The sequence below is a fragment of the Thalassophryne amazonica genome, chromosome 5, assembly GCF_902500255.1.
Source record: "Thalassophryne amazonica chromosome 5, fThaAma1.1, whole genome shotgun sequence".
NCBI classification, from domain to species: Eukaryota; Metazoa; Chordata; class Actinopteri; order Batrachoidiformes; family Batrachoididae; genus Thalassophryne; species Thalassophryne amazonica.
The window spans coordinates 123,416,774-123,434,879 of NC_047107.1; the positions used below are offsets into that span (position 1 = coordinate 123,416,774).

Sequence of the window (18,106 nt, forward strand, 5' to 3'; positions counted from 1 at the left end):
TGCTGTCCCAATAAAGATCACAGCTTTGACCCCCTAAAACAAACAAAAAACATCACTCATTCGTTTTATCTTAAATTTTCATCCTCGTTTCCACACCAGGAGCAACATTCGGGAATAAATCCGAGCAGCTCGTCACCTGAGCTGAAGTGGATCCAGAGGAGTCAGTCCGCAGCTCCTTTTCATCCGCGCAAATCAGCAGCCTCCGTGACGTGTGCGCGCTGACAGTGTGAATGAAGCCTGACACGGTTTATAACGAGTCAGACAAATGTCTCTCCTCCAACCGGGATGTGCAGTTGTCATTAAACCACGAGAAAGATCTGATGTGCGCACCTTCATGCGCCTCCAAAAGGATCCCCGCCAAACTTTGGTGTCATTGATTTGATTAGTTTTGTCCCGTTTTAACCCTCGGAAGACATAACGAGCAGGAGTCCCAGAGTTCTTCAACTTACTTCAGCAAAACACACGGAGACAAAATAAAAAATAAATAAATATAACCCAAACGTCGCCATCTCTCTTCCTGCCTGACAGCACCAGCTACAGCATCACGTGTATCACTGACTGTAATCTAACGTTCCCGCATTTTTGTAGCAAGGGCTAAAATTCCGGCGCCCCAAAGCCATTAATTTTGGCAGTGTTGATTTGCCAAATATTTCTTAATTTTCCCTAGCAACTACATATAATTGGTTATTTCGCTGCACTTCAAGGGCGCTTGAATGAGCGCCCAAGACGAGGAATGATACGTTCGCTGCTTCTGTTGAAATGCACTGTTGAATGAGAGTCAGTTGGAGGAAGTGTTGTTTTAATCATTCATATTACATGTAGGCACATACTATTAAGTAAAACTGACATTGATAATACTTTTTAAAAATATATATATATTATGACTTTTCCCCTCCACATCGAGGAGGGCAGCGCCCGAGCGCCCCCTATGGGCCGGCCGCCACTGGTTCACTCCTTGAAAATCAGGAATATTCCAGAATTAGACCTGGATCATATCAGAATAATGCTCCTGCACAAGACTCCCAGATGTGTGCAAAGCTATGGGCATGCTGCGAAAAAACTGGCCGAGATCATCAGGATGAAAGTGGCCAGAAATCATCCATCAACAGCGATGTGGCTGATCCACTTCATCGGAGACAGAGGAGTGGCACAGAGCATCACCCTGATGGAGAGATCAGCCCAAACAAATGGATATGATTGGAACCTGAGAATGGACCCCGATAGGCAGCTCAAGTTGTCGATTAAGATCGCCAAACTTATGGTCTTATGGTCCACCATGGACCAGGCAGTGATCAAGGAAGAGCTCACTATCCTGTGAGAGGGAGGGATGGATGTAGACTAGATTAGATTAGATTAGATAGAACTTTATTAATCCCTTGGGAAGACTCCCTCGGGGAAATTGAGGTTCCAGCAGCATTGTATAGCAGCACACAGGGTAAGAAGCACACAGAGTATCAAAAGTAAAAATAGAAAACAATTCGCAAAATGTAAATACAAATACTGGCTACTACTGTTCCTCTCCTTCCTGTCCTCTGTCTTTCTGTTACTCCTCCTAAAAAAATAATTGCAGGCAGGTTGTAGGATTCAGTCAACTTACCAGAGAGAATGTGAGAGAGGGCTGAGAAAGAATTAAGAAAAAGAGATGTTTATTTTATTGAACAAACAATATAACAGAAATAGCACACAAATAAAACTATAAGATGACAGAAAGCATGAAAAAAATCTAAATGGCAATGAATGGGGTTTATGATACTCCTCTTTTAAAAGCTCATGAACAGTTTTAAGGCTTTGGGACAAGTCGTTTTACCTCTAGTGCTTTATTTTATTTTCCTCTAAAAGCTTGTAAAATTTGAAGAGGTTTTCTTCAAATTTACTATATATAATTAAATGAGTAAATGTAAATGAGTTACACACGTCATTTTCTTATGTCAGAAATAATTGCTATATCTTTGCAGTCATTTAGAATATTTATATTTAATTCACATGAAATGTGATTGCAATTTGTATCTCAGAATTTAAGAAAACGCAGACGCAATTTTTTTTAAGTTTTTTGAAGCGTGCGTGTGTGTGTGTGTGTGTGTGTGTGTGTGTGTGTGTGTGTGTGTGTGTGTGTGTGTGTGTCTGTGTGTGGTGAGATTTATCGTCCTCACTCTGACCGCGCCCCCAATGCCGCCGTCTCCATGGAAACGAGGCGTGGCTACTGTCCTCGCGAAGCGTTTTGCAAACGTGATTGGCTAATGTGTCGGAAGATGGCGTCGCGTGCCATCGTTCCATCGGTCGGCCGCAGAGTGATCGGCTCACACACACACAGACACGTGCGCTTATATCAGTTATTCTCCGTCAAGTTTCTTTCTTCTCTGTCCTGTCCAGGTAAGTGAATGTCGGGATCTCCAGCAATGTGACAACTTTAAACTCGTTTTCAGGGCGACCTGCAGCGTTTTGTCCTCGTTTGGACAAACATTCATCTCCATCAGGTTCTTCATGTTCGATCATAGTCACAGTACCTTTATGTTTTTCGAACTGATTTCATTTAGTCAGTCGAAATGTCTTTAATTTATTTATTTTTGTACACCATTCTGAACTTTGTGTTACTATGGTTACTGCTGTCACAGAAAAAAAAATCCACAATACAGATAAGTGATGACGTTTATGTTTATGAACCTCAGGTCCAGTCCAATAAAAATGATCTTGTTTTTAAAATTGTGCCCAGCCGCCTCATTACTGTCTAAATAATAACTTTAACCTCACAGTTATTTGTCTTTTAACATGGTTGGATTCATGATTTAGTCATGATGGCAATTTTGATTTTACTTTATATATATATATATATATATATATATATATATATATATATATATATATATATATATATATATATATATATATATATCAGCTTGCAAAGTTATGTTTCTGTTTACATTTCATTTTATGAATTTAATAACCTGTAAATTTGTAGCAGACACAATGTTACTACCTAAAGTAATTTATATGGGTGATTCCTAAAGCGTGGGACACCAGCCCTGTGTTGGGCCGTGAAGGTACTTACTGTAGGTGGGGCTTCAGAGGTCCATTTGGGCAGCACTGTGGCTTAGTGGTTAGCACCCATTTGGGTGTTTGATTGAAGGTTGTTTTTTGTGGTATTCATGGAATTTTACAAATCATTTCTCCTGATATTTACACACCAGACTGAAGTGTTCCTCCTATGTTCATAGACTAAGGGGTTTGGGCAGAGTTCCAATATTTGATACATTACAAATTACTTTTTTGCTTTTGCTCTTTAACAATGGAAAAATCTGCAGCGAATTTGAACAGGTTGATTAAGTGTTTTATTGTAGCACATTGTCTGACAGAAATCTTACATCATTTTCTAGGTGTGTTGCACCATGCTAACCCGTCTGTTCCGTGTGCATGGCCTCCTGGTGGCCTCCCATCCTTGGGAAGTTATTGTTGGCACAGTAACACTGACCATATGTATGATGTCAATGAACATGTTCACGGGTAATGACCAGATCTGTGGCTGGAACTTTGACTGCCCCAAATCAGATGAGGTAAGTGTTCAATGAATTACCATACAATATAATGTAGACCATAGAAGTACTACATAAGAATAACCATCTTCATGGTTGTCATTCCACTTGTAAATCACGTTGAGCCATAGTGTATCTTCAGGTCATGTCAGGTCTGAGAGCATGTGCTGGTCCTGATTGGCAACTGCCATTGGTCCAGACCTCTTGACATCTCTTGACAGTAACCTTGTATCTGCCACAGGTAGTTACTTTCACCAACCGCTGTGCTCCTTAATACTGAGGGACTTGTGTGCTGACTTATGCCCAAAAAAACTTAGTTTTTGGCAGCTACAATGAGATGTTGTCAGATTTATCCACAGATGAACACCAGATCACAAATGATTACTTATATCTCAAAGATGTACCAGGAACCTGCACCCCAGGAGACCGCTGGTGGAACTTAGCAGTTTACACCACTAAAAACCCTGTAGATAATAATTTAGTGTGATGCTGCCATTAAAGTGTGTATCGCAAGTAAATAAAGTGTCAAATGAGCTGACTGTTCTAAAGAAATAAAGAATTGTGAAAATGTTGATGTATTTCCTTTTGTTTTTGGTGCTTTATGCTCAGAGAAATTAAGTCATAAGCGTGGGGACATTAGCATGATTTCAACTGCCTCTGATAAACACTCAGAAACCTCAAGCTGTCAGGAATATGAATGTTGGTGACATCATCTCAGGTCTTGCCTCTAAAATGAATGGAGGAAAATGTCTTTTTTTTTTTTACAGGTGTGAAATCAATGAGTTTTTTGTGAACTTTGAATATGTCAAAAGCTAGTCACGTGACTAGTGTTGCTTATTAAGTGGACAGATTTTCCAAAGATAATATTTTGAAGAGCAGCACAAGTGAAGCCTAGCACAGTGTGAGAATGGTCTTCTCCATTGGCTCCCAGTTGAGTCTAGACTCATTTTCAAAATCTTGGTCCTGACGTTCCGAGCCCTTCATGATCAGGCTCCCGGATATATTAAAGATCTGATTCAGCCTTATACCTCTGCCCGTAGTCTCAGGTCTTCAGGCCAGAACCTGCTGATTGTTCCAAGGACCTGCTTTAAAACCAGAGGTGACAGATCTTTTAAAGCCACAGCCCCTCGTCTCTGGAATGAACTGCCACTTCCCTGGAATGTGCTGAGACTTTTAAGAAGCATTTGAAGACTCTTCTCTTTAATAAGGCTTTTCAGAACTGACCGATTGTTAACCTTGTCTTTTGTTTTAGCTATGTTTTTATTATTGCATTTTAACCTGTGAAGTGCTTTGTGACTTATGTCTGTGAAAGGCGCTATATAAATAAATTTACTTACTTCAAACCATGATGGATCTAACCACAGATTTGATCCTTTTCTTTCACGTGGCCAGGAGAAAATTCTTAACAAAATGTGTTTCCTCTCCCGAAAGTGTGGAACCGGCCATGTTTGTGGTTTGCCACGTGGCCTTGCGCCATGCTAAGCTAGGATGCTACGTGTGGGTCATGGTCTTGCTGAGGAAGCTGCTTCTTATTGTCTTGTTGTGTTCTGTCCCCTGTCTGTGTCTGCCGTCCTGAATAATTGGACGCACTGTCCAATTATTTTTTTTTTTTTGATGATGAATACTTTGAGCAAGTTAAAAACATTTATACATTGTACACATTCATCTTTGAAAATCCGTACATTACTCAAAGGGAGTAGAATGAAGTAAAACTTATTTTCTACCCCCTTTCACATGTTTTATTTTCGACTACGCAGACAAGAATAAATAAAAAAATTTTGAGATCATATATACCTATATAAACACACACCTTGCATTATACATATCAACATATATTTACATAAATACACTACCTCTATACACAAATACCCTTACATACACCAATACACACACTAAATTCAATGAGATTTGACAACACTTTTAACCCACATACATGCACCCATGGGCACCCAGCCCATGCATGCATGCACGCACATTTACCTATATTCGATTAAACTTGATGATAATTTATTTATTTTTTTCCCCACACACATGTATCATGGGCAACTCGTGTGCATTCATATTTCCCATACATTCGCCATGACCAAATAATATAACAGTTTAGATCCACAAACATGCACACCTGTATGTATACTAAGAATTATGTTATTCAGTTTCATATTTTTTTTAATATTTTGAGTTTTAAATTTCTTTTGAATTGATGTACTGTAGTACATACTTTGATGTCCTCAATTAGGTTATTCCATAAATCCACCCCATGTCTCGTAAGGCACATTTGTTTCATTGTTGTACGAGCACACTGTTTTTTTAAATTATATTTCCTTCTTAGATTGTAATCTCCCTCTCTTTCACTAAACAATTTTTGGAGGTTATCTGATAGTAGGTTTTGTTTCACTTTAAAAATAATTTGTAAAGGTTTAAATTCTGCAAGATCTCTAAATTTTAGTATTTTGGATTGTAAAAACAGTGTACTCGTATGATCTCTGAAGCCTACATTATGGATGATTCTTATTGACCTTTTCTGTAACTTAAAAAGTGTGTCTACATTACTTTTATATGTATTACCCCATACCTCAATGCCATAGCTAATATAAGGTAATATTAATGTGCAATAAATAATATATAAGGACTCCTGATCAAAGAAATGTTTGGCTTTCCCCATTATGGAAATACTTCTGGCCATTTTGGATTGTATGCTAGCAATGTGGGGTTTCCAGCACATCCTGTGATCGATTATTATTCCTAAAAATCTATGTTGGTTAACCCTTTCAATAGGAACCATGTCAATTTTAAGATTTACGTTTGTTTTCATTTCTCGGTTTCCAAAGAGCATTAATTTTGTCTTTGAAATATTAAGTGACAATTTATTACTATCAAACCAATTTTTTAATTTAATAATTTCTATTTGCATTTCGGTCATAAGTTGTTCCAGGTTTTCCCCAGAACATACTATCGTTGTGTCATCAGCAAAGAGGATAAATTTAAGCTTTTCAGAGATAAATTGCAAGTCATTAATATAAATTAAAAAAAGTTTAGGTCCTACAATGGACCCTTGTGGAACTCCACAATGTATCTGTTTAAACAAAGATTTATATTCTCCTATTTGTACATATTGTTGCCTGTTTAAATAAGATTGGAGCCAATTTAGTGCAATACCTCTTATGCCAATTTTTTCCAATTAACGTAATAATATGTTGTGGTTAATAGTATCAAACGCCTTTTTTAAGTCAATGAAGATCGCCATTGTATGTTATTATTTGTTATTTCTTCCACTAAATCAATTAAAGCTAAAGTTGTTGATCTATTTTTTCTGAAACCATACTGGTTATCGTTTAATATCTTGAACTTTTCAATGTATTGATCTAACCGTACTGTATATAGTTTTTCTAAAATTTGAGAATTGAGATAACACAGATATAGGTCTATAATTTGAGAATAGATACTTATCTCCACTTTTATATATAGGTGTAATTTTGGCAATCTTCATTTGACTTGGAAACTCTCCATTAATAAAAGATAAGTTATAGATATGACTTAGAGGTTTTGCAGTTTCATTAATGACTTGTTTAATTATTGTAGTGTCCAACTTATTGCAATCTACTGATTTTTTTTGCCTTCAATTCATTAACAGTGTTTATTATTTCCATTTTGTATGTTGCTGATAGAAAGAATGAATTTGAGTTTACTTGTTCAGTACCTATTTCTGAGGCTGAATATGGCATTTTTATTTCAGCTGCCAATTCTGGCCCTATATTGACAAAATAATGATTAAATGCATTTACTAGCTCTTCGTTGTTATAGATCTTTTTATCACTGTCAATGAAATAGTCCGGCAAGGTACTACGGTTCTCCTTTTTCCTGATGACACTATTTATTACATTCTAGAGGCCTTTAATATTTCCCTTGTTTTGTTCTAGTTGTGTTTTATAATACATCTTTTTACAATTTCTTAATACACGTCAACTTATTTTTATATATTTTATATTTATTTTCTGTTTCAATTGTTCTTTCTTTAATACCCTGTATAGCCAGTTTTTTCTTTTTACAGGCATTAATTAAACTGCTTGTCATCCATGGGTTGGTTTTAGCTTGTTGTTTGATTTGGATTGATTTCACAGGGCAACATTGATCATAGAGAGTCAAAAATTTATTCAAAAAAGTGTTATAAGCCTAGTTAACCTCAGTTTCATCTAATATTACTTTCCAGTCATGTTTTAATAGACTTTGTTTGAATATCATTATTGATTCATTTGTTTTTACTCTTATGAAATTAGTAATCTTAATATTTTTCTTGGCTTTCCTATAGTTATAACTTATTTTCATAGTTAAAAATACTGGTAAGTGGTCACTTATATCGTTTATTAATATGCCACTGGAAATGTCATTGTTTAATATGTTAGTGAAAATATTATCAATTAGTGATGAACTCTGTGCAGTGATTCTGGTTGGTTTAGTTATTTTTGGATGGAATGACAAGCTATACATAGTATCTATAAAATGTTCCGTAGGCTTATGTGTACTCATTTTTAATAAATCTATGTTAAAATCCCCACATATAAAAACATCTTTATGTTCCATTTTCGTATACAAGTTATGCATTAGTTCCGTAAACATTTCAATACTTGATCCAGGAGATCTGTAAACACACGTAATCAATATATTTTTTCTGTTTTCCATTATCAATTCAATTGTTATACACTCCATAATAACAACAATAGCCAATGTCATGTTCTCAATCTGTTTTGCATGTAAGTTTTTATCCACATATAATGCCACACCACCTCCATTTTTTTGTTTCTGCTCTGTGCAAACATCTCAATCTTCTAACATAAAGTTGTTTGTTTCATCATTTTTTTTATCCAAGTTTCTGAAATTGCTAATACATTAAACAAAGTACCCAATTGGTTCAAGTAATCTTTTATCTTTTCAAAATTTGCATGAAGGCTGTGACTATTGAAGTGGACAATTGACATCTCATTAGGTTTATTCTGAGTTGGTATTTGCTGGTCTTGATAATACATGCAGTCATCATTTATGTCATTATAAAAGTTTATATCCGGGTCGACTTCATCTATAACATGTTGCATTTTAGATTCACTACATTCAAAAGTTTTAAATTGATTTCTTGGTTTTGTACTTTCATTGTCCTCTATGGGCAGGGAATTGTTAGTTTAATTTGTCATTTTGAATTGAAGGTAAAACTATCTAGATTTTTTATTTATATTTCATTTTTCAATTGTATTTGTTCAGTTCATGTTCTTCTTTGATGCATAGTACCTTAGCTTCTTCTGGTGTACCGAATAGTTTTATGTAAACTCTGCAGTTAGAGGTCCATGTTCCTTGGATTTTGTTTTGTTTCTTTAGTAGACGGGCTTTTCTAGCTATATCTGCATTTTTTTTGGTCAGATGATCGTTTATGTTCTTATATGTTCTTATGTTATATTCTTAATAAATCACCCACAAAGCCCTTGTTATATGGGATCTTAGTAAGTCAGGCCCTAACGGTCAAAAATGGACAGGTGAACAGGAGTCACACTCAGGTCTACATATTTATAGCCAAACAACTGATTGCAGTTTTTTCATCTTTTACAGCAAATTCTGAGCAGTGACATCATCATCCTGACCATCACACGATGCATTGCCATCATCTACATTTACTTCCAGTTCCAAAATTTGAGACAACTGGGATCCAAATACATTTTAGGTGAAGAGTTGATGATGCGCAAGATGTGTTAAGATGTCCTCATTTAACATCAACTGACCAGGCTAAAAATGATCCACATATGTATAATTTTTTACAGGTGTTGCTGGCCTTTTCACAATATTCTCCAGCTTTGTATTTAGTACTGTGGTGATTCACTTTCTTGACAAAGAGCTCACTGGCCTCAAGTAAGTACATATGTAACGCAATGTCATGTCCTATGCATTCATTTTGATTAAACAAAAAATACTCAAATAGTTTGCTTCTATCTTCTAGTGAGGCTTTGCCCTTCTTCTTGCTTCTCATTGACCTCTCCAAAGCATGTGCACTTGCCAAGTTTGCATTAAGCTCCAATTCTCAGGTACTATTTTATATTTCTACATTCACCTGCAACAGTGAAACACTAAAGTTAAAAAATGAACACTGTCACCCTGAGAGTGACCGGTATCTTGCCACAAGGTGAACAAAAGAGACTACCACGAGGAATGACCACCGTGAAGAGGGACTGATGGACAAGGGAATATACTATATTTATGCCAAATTTGAAGGCAAAAAAGCACAAATTGCAAAGTATTTTTTTGGTTATTTTAGTGTTTGACCTTGACATTGGCCCTTTTGTGTGCTGAAAGGTATCTCCGTAAGACTGCTACATGTGATTTTACAAGAGTCTGCAATGATGATTTACAGGCTTTGTCACACCCTTAAAAAAAAAAAAAAAAAAAATCAAAATTTTGCAAATTTTGCAAATTTTTGTTATGTCATTTGATGACTCTACTGGTGGTTGGCTGTCACTGCGGTATTGTATCACTTCCTGTTCCGGAGCACAGCGGTGTTTTTCTGTATCTGTTAGCTGTTTAATCTGCGCAGTTAGATTGATCTAGTTAACTAGATAATGATTTGTTTCACAGTGTAATCTTCACGTGCCTTAACTAAAGCACTCCCTCTGCTGAATCACCTCTAAATTATTTACACATTATTCACTTTGTGTGTTTTTAGGAATCCGCTAGCTTAGTGCAGCTACTAGCTCTTAGCCGGTTTAGCATGGCGGCTTCTCCTGTCTCTCCCGCACTTTTCTGCTCTGGGTGTGAAATGTTTAGTTATTCCTCGGCCTCCTTTAGCAGTAATGGTACTTGTAATAAGTGTAGCTTATTCGTAGCTTTGGAAGCCAGGCTGGGCGAATTGGAGACTCGGCTCCGCACCTTGGAAAATCCTACAGTTAGCCAGGCCCCTGTAGTCGGTGCGGACCAAGGTAGCTTAGCCGCCGTTAGCTCCCCTCCAGCAGATCCCGAGCAGCCGGGAAAGCAGGCCGAGTGGGTGACTGTGAGGAGGAAGCGTAGCCCTAAACAGAAGCCCCATATACACCGCCAACCCGTTCACATCTCTAACCATTTTTCCCCACTCGGCGATACACCCGCCGAGGAACAAACTCTGGTTATTGGCAAATCTGTTTTGAGAAATGTGAAGTTAGCGACACCAGCAACCATAGTCAGTTGTCTTCCGGGGCCCAGAGCAGGCGACATTGAAGGAAATTTGAAACTGCTGGCTAAGGCTAAGCATAAATTTGGTAAGATTGTAATTCGCGTCGGCAGTAATGACACCCGGTTACGGCAATCGGAGGTCACTAAAATTAATATTGAATCGGTGTGTAACTTTGCAAAAACAATGTCGGACTCTGTAGTTTTCTCTGGGCCCCTCCCCAATCGGACCGGGAGTGACATGTTTAGCCGCATGTTCTCCTTGAATTGCTGGCTGTCTGAGTGGTGTCCAAAAAATGAGGTGGGCTTCATAGATAATTGGCAAAGCTTCTGGGGAAAACCTGGTCTTGTTAGGAGAGATGGCATCCATCCCACTTTGGATGGAGCAGCTCTCATTTCTAGAAATCTGGCCAATTTTCTTAAATCCTCCAAACCGTGACTATCCAGGGTTGGGACCAGGAAGCAGAGTTGTAGTCTTACACACCTCTGCAGCTTCTCTCCCCCTGCCATCCCCTCATTACCCCATCCCCGTAGAGACGGTGCCTGCTCCCAGACCACCAATAACCAGCAAAAATCTATTTAAGCATAAAAATTCAAAAAGAAAAAATATAGCAACTTCAACTGCACCACAAACTAAAACAGTTAAATGTGGTCTATTAAACATTAGATCTCTCTCTTCTAAATCCCTGTTAGTAAATTATATAATAATTGATCAACATATTGATTTATTCTGCCTTACAGAAACCTGGTTACAGCAGGATGAATATGTTAGTTTAAATGAGTCAACACCCCCGAGTCACACTAACTGCCAGAATGCTCGTAGCACGGGCCGAGGCGGAGGATTAGCAGCAATCTTCCACTCCAGCTTATTAATTAATCAAAAACCCAGACAGAGCTTTAATTCATTTGAAAGCTTGACTCTTAGTCTTGTCCATCCAAATTGGAAGTCCCAAAAACCAGTTTTATTTGTTGTTATCTATCGTCCTCCTGGTCGTTACTGTGAATTTTCGGACCTTTTGTCTGACTAAGTGCTTAGCTCAGATAAGGTAATTATAGTGGGTGATTAACATCCACACAGATGCTGAGAATGACAGCCTCAACACTGCATACCACTTTAATCATACCTTAGATCTTGTTCTGACTTATGGTATGGAAATTGAAGACTTAACAGTATTCCCTGAAAATCCCCTTCTATCTGATCATTTCTTAACATTTACTCTGATGGACTACCCAGCAGTGGGGAATAAGTTTCATTACAGTAGAAGTCTTTCAGAAAGCGCTGTAACTACACTCAACAAAAATATAAACGCAACACTTTTGGTTTTGCTCCCATTTTGTATGAGATGAACTCAAAGATCTAAAACTTTTTCCACATACACAATATCACCATTTCCCTCAAATATTGTTCACAAACCAGTCTAAATCTGTGATAGTGTGCACTTCTCCTTTGCTGATTATCTCAGCAAAGGAGAGTGGCCTTTATTGTGGGCAGTCTAAGGCACACCTGTGCACTAATCATGGTGTCTAATCAGCATCTTGATATGGCACACCTGTGAGGTGGGATGGATTATCTCAGCAAAGGAGAAGTGCTCACTATCACAGATTTAGACTGGTTTGTGAACAATATTTGATGCAAATGGTAATATTGTATGTGGAAAAAGTTTTAGATCTTTGAGTTCATCTCATACACAATGGGAGCAAAACCAAAAGTGTTGCGTTTATATTTTTGTTGAGTGTAGGTTTAAGGATACGATTCCTTCTTTATGTTCTCCAATGCCATATACCAACACAGGGCAGAGTAGCTACCTAAACTCTGTGAGTGAGATAGATTATCTCGTCAGTAGTTTTATATCCTCATTGATGACAACTTTGGATGCTGTAGCTCCTCTGAAAAAGAGAGCCTTAAATCAGAAGTGCCTGACTCTGTGGTATAACTCACAAACTCGCAGCTTAAAGCAGATAACCCGTAAGTTGGGGAGGAAATGGCGTCTCACTAATTTTGAATTTCTTCACTTAGCCTGGAAAAAGAGTCTGTTGCTCTATAAGAAAGCCCTCTGTAAAGCTAGGACATCTTACTACTCATCACTAATTGAAGAAAATAACCCCAGGTTTCTTTTCAGCACTGTAGCCAGGCTGACAAAGAGTCAGAGCTCTATTGAGCCGAGTATTCCTTTAACTAGTAATGACTTCATGACTTTCTTTGTTAATAAAATTTTAACTATTAGAGAAAAAATTACTCATAACCATCCCAAAGACATATCGTTATCTTTGGCTGCTTTCAGTGATGCCGGTATTTGGTTAGACTCTTTCTCTCCGATTGTTCTGTCTGAGTTATTTTCATTAGTTACTTCCTCCAAACCATCAACATGTCTATTAGACCCCATTCCTACCCGGCTGCTCAATGAAGCCCTACCATTAATTAATGCTTCGCTCTTAAATATGATCAATCTATTGTTGGGAAAGTGTAGGAACACGGACCCACAACAGGGGGCGCAAATGAACGGACAATGGAGTAAGTCAAAATAACAACGCTTTACTGTTGTGAATGTGCACAACGAATACAACCAATCACAGCAATGGACAACAGTCAATTCACAAAAGTGTCGTGTGGGCAGGCTCGAAGATAGGAGACGCCTCTCCAAGGTAAGACCGGAACCACACGGCTTCCTCCGCCACAGGACCCCGGGAATACTGGAGCCGCCAAGTCCCGAACTCCCAGGTGGCCACTGCCTCCGCGTGTTGGACCTGGTACTGCAGGCGATGAGCAAAGAACAGTTAGATGGGGGCGCGTATGCACCCAGGACTCCGAACAGCAGGAAAGGTACCTCCACCTCTCGTTGGAACAGTAATCCAAAAAAACTAGCTCAATCCAAAAGATGCACTCTATTTGCTTTGATACGTTAGCTCTCTGGTAGAAACGATATCTCGGCAAATGAGGTGGAGATGCCGTCCTGCTGATATACCTCCGTAGTGATTGGGATCAGCTGTCTCCGGTGATGGGTGACAGCTGTCATCCTGGCTGCTCCTGTAAGGCGGCAGCGCCCTCCGGTGCCTGGAGCCTGCACTCCAGGCAGGGCGCCCTCTAGTGTTGGTGGGCCAGCAGTACCTCCTCTTCAGCGGCCCACACAACATCTATCTTTATTAGTTGGCTATGTACCACAGGCTTTTAAGGTGGCAGTAATTAAACCATTACTTAAAAAGCCATCACTTGACCCAGCTATGTTAGCTAATTATAGGCCAATCTCCAACCTTCCTTTTCTCTCAAAAATTCTTGAAAGGGTAGTTGTAAAATAGCTAACTGATCATCTGCAGAGGAATGGTCTATTTGAAGAGTTTCAGTCAGGTTTTAGAATTCATCATAGTACAGAAACAGCATTTGTGAAGGTTACAAATGATCTTATGGCCTCAGACAGTGGACTCATCTCTGTGCTTGTTCTGTTAGACCTCAGTGCTGCTTTTGATACTGTTGACCATAAAATTTTATTACAGAGATTAGAGCATGTGTGGCAAAGCGGACAAGTTACTCCTCAATCGTCAAGGCAATTAGAAATCATGAATGAACATGGTATGTCGGACTTCTGACACCACCCTGGGAATTTCACCCAAGGAATTTGACAATTGAATAACTTCAACCTAAAACACACAGGTTCGTTGTAATTGAGACAGAGACGTGGTTCCCAAATACAAACAAATAATTTATTAACAATTGAAGTTCTAGTTAAAAAGACAATTTTGTAAAAAACTCATTAAAACACCACCAATTATGACCACATGAGGGCGCCCTTGCATCACACAGCCCGGCAGCACACGCAGCTGGCAGAGTTTTCCAAATGTCCACACTGAGCGTAAAGCCGCCGCAGCAAACAGGGCACATCCACCGGTCTCATGGGACGAAATCTTTCAGCAGAGCACCAGAGCAAAGCAGCAGGGCCTCCTTCCACAGCTTGGTCCAAAATCCAAACCGTCCGTCACAGCAATCAGCTATAACTCGACACCACCCCAGAGCGTCAAGAGCACCACAAACTCAGCAGCGCACCACCAACGACAGCCCACACAGAGGTCTCTGTACAACAAAACCACCTCCTTAAACACTCACCACTACACCTCAATGAGCCTGCAGCTGTGGCCGGCGCCTACCTGTCTTCACGGGAACATGGAAGTGAACACGTCCAAACACCTGCAGTCAGTCTCCAGAAAGAGAAAGAAGAGCACACACACTCCCTCTTTTATGCAAACACTCCTCTGCCACAACCAGCTGCACTCAATCCACCAGCTGAACATCATTAAGGTAATCCATCCTGCTACACATGCAATAGGTATTAAAGGCACTGCGCTGCGGTGGTTTGAATCATATTTATCTAATAGATTACAATTTGTTCATGTAAATGGGGAGTCTTCTTCACAGACTAAGGTTAATTATGGAGTTCCACAAGGTTCTGTGCTAGGACCAATTTTATTCACTTTATACATGCTTCCCTTAGGCAGTATTATTAGACAGCATTGCTTAAATTTTCATTGTTACGCAGATGATACCCAGCTTTATCTATCCATGAAGCCAGAGGACACACACCAATTAGCTAAACTGCAGGATTGTGTTACAGACATAAAGACATGGATGACCTCTAATTTCCTGCTTTTAAACTCAGATAAAACTGAAGTTATTGTACTTGGCCCCACAAATCTTAGAAACATGGTGTCTAACCAGATCCTTACTCTGGATGGCATTACCCTGACCTCTAGTAATACTGTGAGAAATATTGGAGTCATTTTTGATCAGGATATGTCATTCAATGCGCATATTAAACAAATATGTAGGACTGCTTTTTTGCATTTGCGCAATATCTCTAAAATTAGAAAGGTCTTGTCTCAGAGTGATGCTGAAAAACTAATTCATGCATTTATTTCCTCTAGGCTGAACTATTATAATTCATTATTATCAGCTTGTCCTAAAAGTTCCCTGAAAAGCCTTCAGTTAATTCAAAATGCTGCAGCTAGAGTACTGACAGGGACTAGAAGGAGAGAGCATATCTCACCCATATTGGCCTCTCTTCATTGGCTTCCTGTTAATTCTAGAATAGAATTTAAAATTCTTCTTCTTACTTATAAGGTTTTGAATAATCAGGTCCCATCTTATCTTAGGGACCTCGTAGTACCATATCACCCCAATAGAGCGCTTTGCTCTCAGACTGTAGGCTTACTTGTAGTTCCTAGGGTTTGTAAGAGTAGAATGGGAGGCAGAGCCTTCAGCTTTCAGGCTCCTCTCCTGTGGAACCAGCTCCCAATTCAGATCAGGGAGACAGACACCCTCTCTACTTTTAAGATTAGGCTTAAAACTTTCCTTTTTGCTAAAGCTTATAGTTAGGGCTGGATCAGGTGACCCTGAACCATCCCTTAGTTATGCTGCTATAGACTTAGACTGCTGGGGGTTTCCCATGATGCACTGAGTGTTTCTTTCTCTTTTTGCTCTGTATGCACCACTCTGCATTTAATCATTGGTGATTGATCTCTGCTCTCTTCCACAGCATGTCTTTTTCCTGATTCTCTCCCTCAGCCCCAACCAGTCCCAGCAGAAGACTGCCCCTCCCTGAACCTGGTTCTGCTGGAGGTTTCTTCCTGTTAAAAGGGAGTTTTTCCTTCCCACTGTGGCCAAGTGCTTGCTCACAGGGGGTCGTTTTGACCGTTGGGGTTTTTCCGTAATTATTGTATGGCCTTGCCTTACAATATAAAGCGCCTTGGGGCAACTGTTTGTTGTGATTTGGCGCTATATAAATAAAATTGATTTGATTTGATTTGATGACTTGTGATTTGGTGCTATATAAATAAAATTGATTTGATTTGATTTGATGACATCATAACTTAAAACATTTGCTGTATTCTGGATCCTCTCATCAACCCCTTTAATTTGATGTATTACATGACATATTTTGCTGTAATCTGAAGTTTGGCCTAATTTAGGTGACATTTGACCTCAAGCAAAACTCTGAAGTTCAAGGTCAGTCGTTTAATTCAAAGAAAATTAAACAGGTTTAATTTCTTCCGTCTTACGCGCGTAGCCCTCAACATACTGCTGCGTATTGAGAAAAAACTCCTGAAGTGGGCGGAGTGCTGCTCATTACAGCGTAGACGATACGCTGTAATGAGCAGCTCTAGGAATACGCCACTGTGACAGGGGCTTTAGGAAGATATATTAAAGGATTATTAACCTCGTTTGCTTGGTCTGTACGGAAATGTCAGACCTCTGATATTCCTGTACAGACCAAGCAAGTGAGGTTAATAATATATATATATATATATATATATATATATATATATATATATATATATATATAAACACAAACGAATATGAAAGCTGCTGATAGTTTTGGGCTCGTAGTCAGACCCGTTTGCTTTCTTCAACTCCATGAAGAACTTGCTAACATATGGTCAGGTTAGCTTTCAATATGTGTGTTTCTTCCAGTGCTGTTTAGATATTTATGGAGTATGTTCATGTCCGACTTGGTTTTTCTATTCATGTTTTTAGCTTTCTGGTTTGTAACAAATGTGATGTGTGATCCGGACCGATTGTCATGTTAACGGTTTGTTATGGGAAAATATCAGACCAGAAATCAGCCAATCAGAGAGTGCATATCGTCGTAGCCATATAATAAACATGAATATTTATGTTTCAGGATGAAGTTCGGGACAATATTGCTCGTGGCATGGCAGTACTTGGACCAACCTTCACGCTAGATGCCATGGTGGAATGCTTAGTGATCGGAGTGGGAACCATGTCAGGTACTTTGAAGTATCACTATCTGTACCTCACATGCACTATCGTCAGGACATGGTTCTGCTATGAATGGATTGACAGTATTATGGGAACACACGTGTGTAGTTGCCATTGTGGCCACTATATTCAGTTGTTTAGAATCACTGTCCATTCAGTGGTAGTCATAAGTTTACATACATTCATTCAGTGATTTTTGGAATTCATGTTACGGTTGGGGACCGGGTTGCGTGTTGGACCCAAATGCAGGAGCAGTAAGACAAAGACTGGAGGAACAACCAAACGTTTATTTAATCAAACAGGGGAGACTGCACAGTAGACAGGGCAACTGGACCGGGACCAGGAACTGACTGGACTGGGACCAACCAGAGACCGGGACTCGAACCAGGGACCAACAGGACGGGGACCAGGAGGACAACAGGACCAACCAGGGACGGACGGGACTGGGACCCGGGACTGACTGGACAGGGACCAGGTGAAGTGAGCCTGTGGAGCTACTGGGGCTGGATGAACTGCAAGGGAGATGAGAGGGCTAATGAATATGTGCAAGTGCACCATGAGACTTAAAACTCAAATAGTTCCTTCAGCTGCAGCTCAGGGACAGAGTTCCAAAAGATGATATAGAGTTCAAATCCAA

General features: G+C 39.2%; 1 protein-coding gene across 1 annotated transcript in view; it reads left to right on the forward strand.

The window, feature by feature from the left end:
• Positions 1-2,294: 2,294 nt before the first annotated feature.
• The window catches only part of LOC117511248 (3-hydroxy-3-methylglutaryl-coenzyme A reductase-like), a 39,899-nt gene continuing 24,087 nt past the window's right edge, over positions 2,295-18,106 (forward strand). The window contains exons 1-6 of the mRNA XM_034171253.1: positions 2,295-2,370; positions 3,372-3,548; positions 9,120-9,231; positions 9,329-9,416; positions 9,505-9,589; positions 17,372-17,477. Coding sequence (XP_034027144.1) covers positions 3,384-3,548; positions 9,120-9,231; positions 9,329-9,416; positions 9,505-9,589; positions 17,372-17,477 — 556 coding nt within the window. The 5' untranslated portion in view covers positions 2,295-2,370; positions 3,372-3,383. The remainder of the gene's footprint in view (positions 2,371-3,371; positions 3,549-9,119; positions 9,232-9,328; positions 9,417-9,504; positions 9,590-17,371; positions 17,478-18,106) is intronic.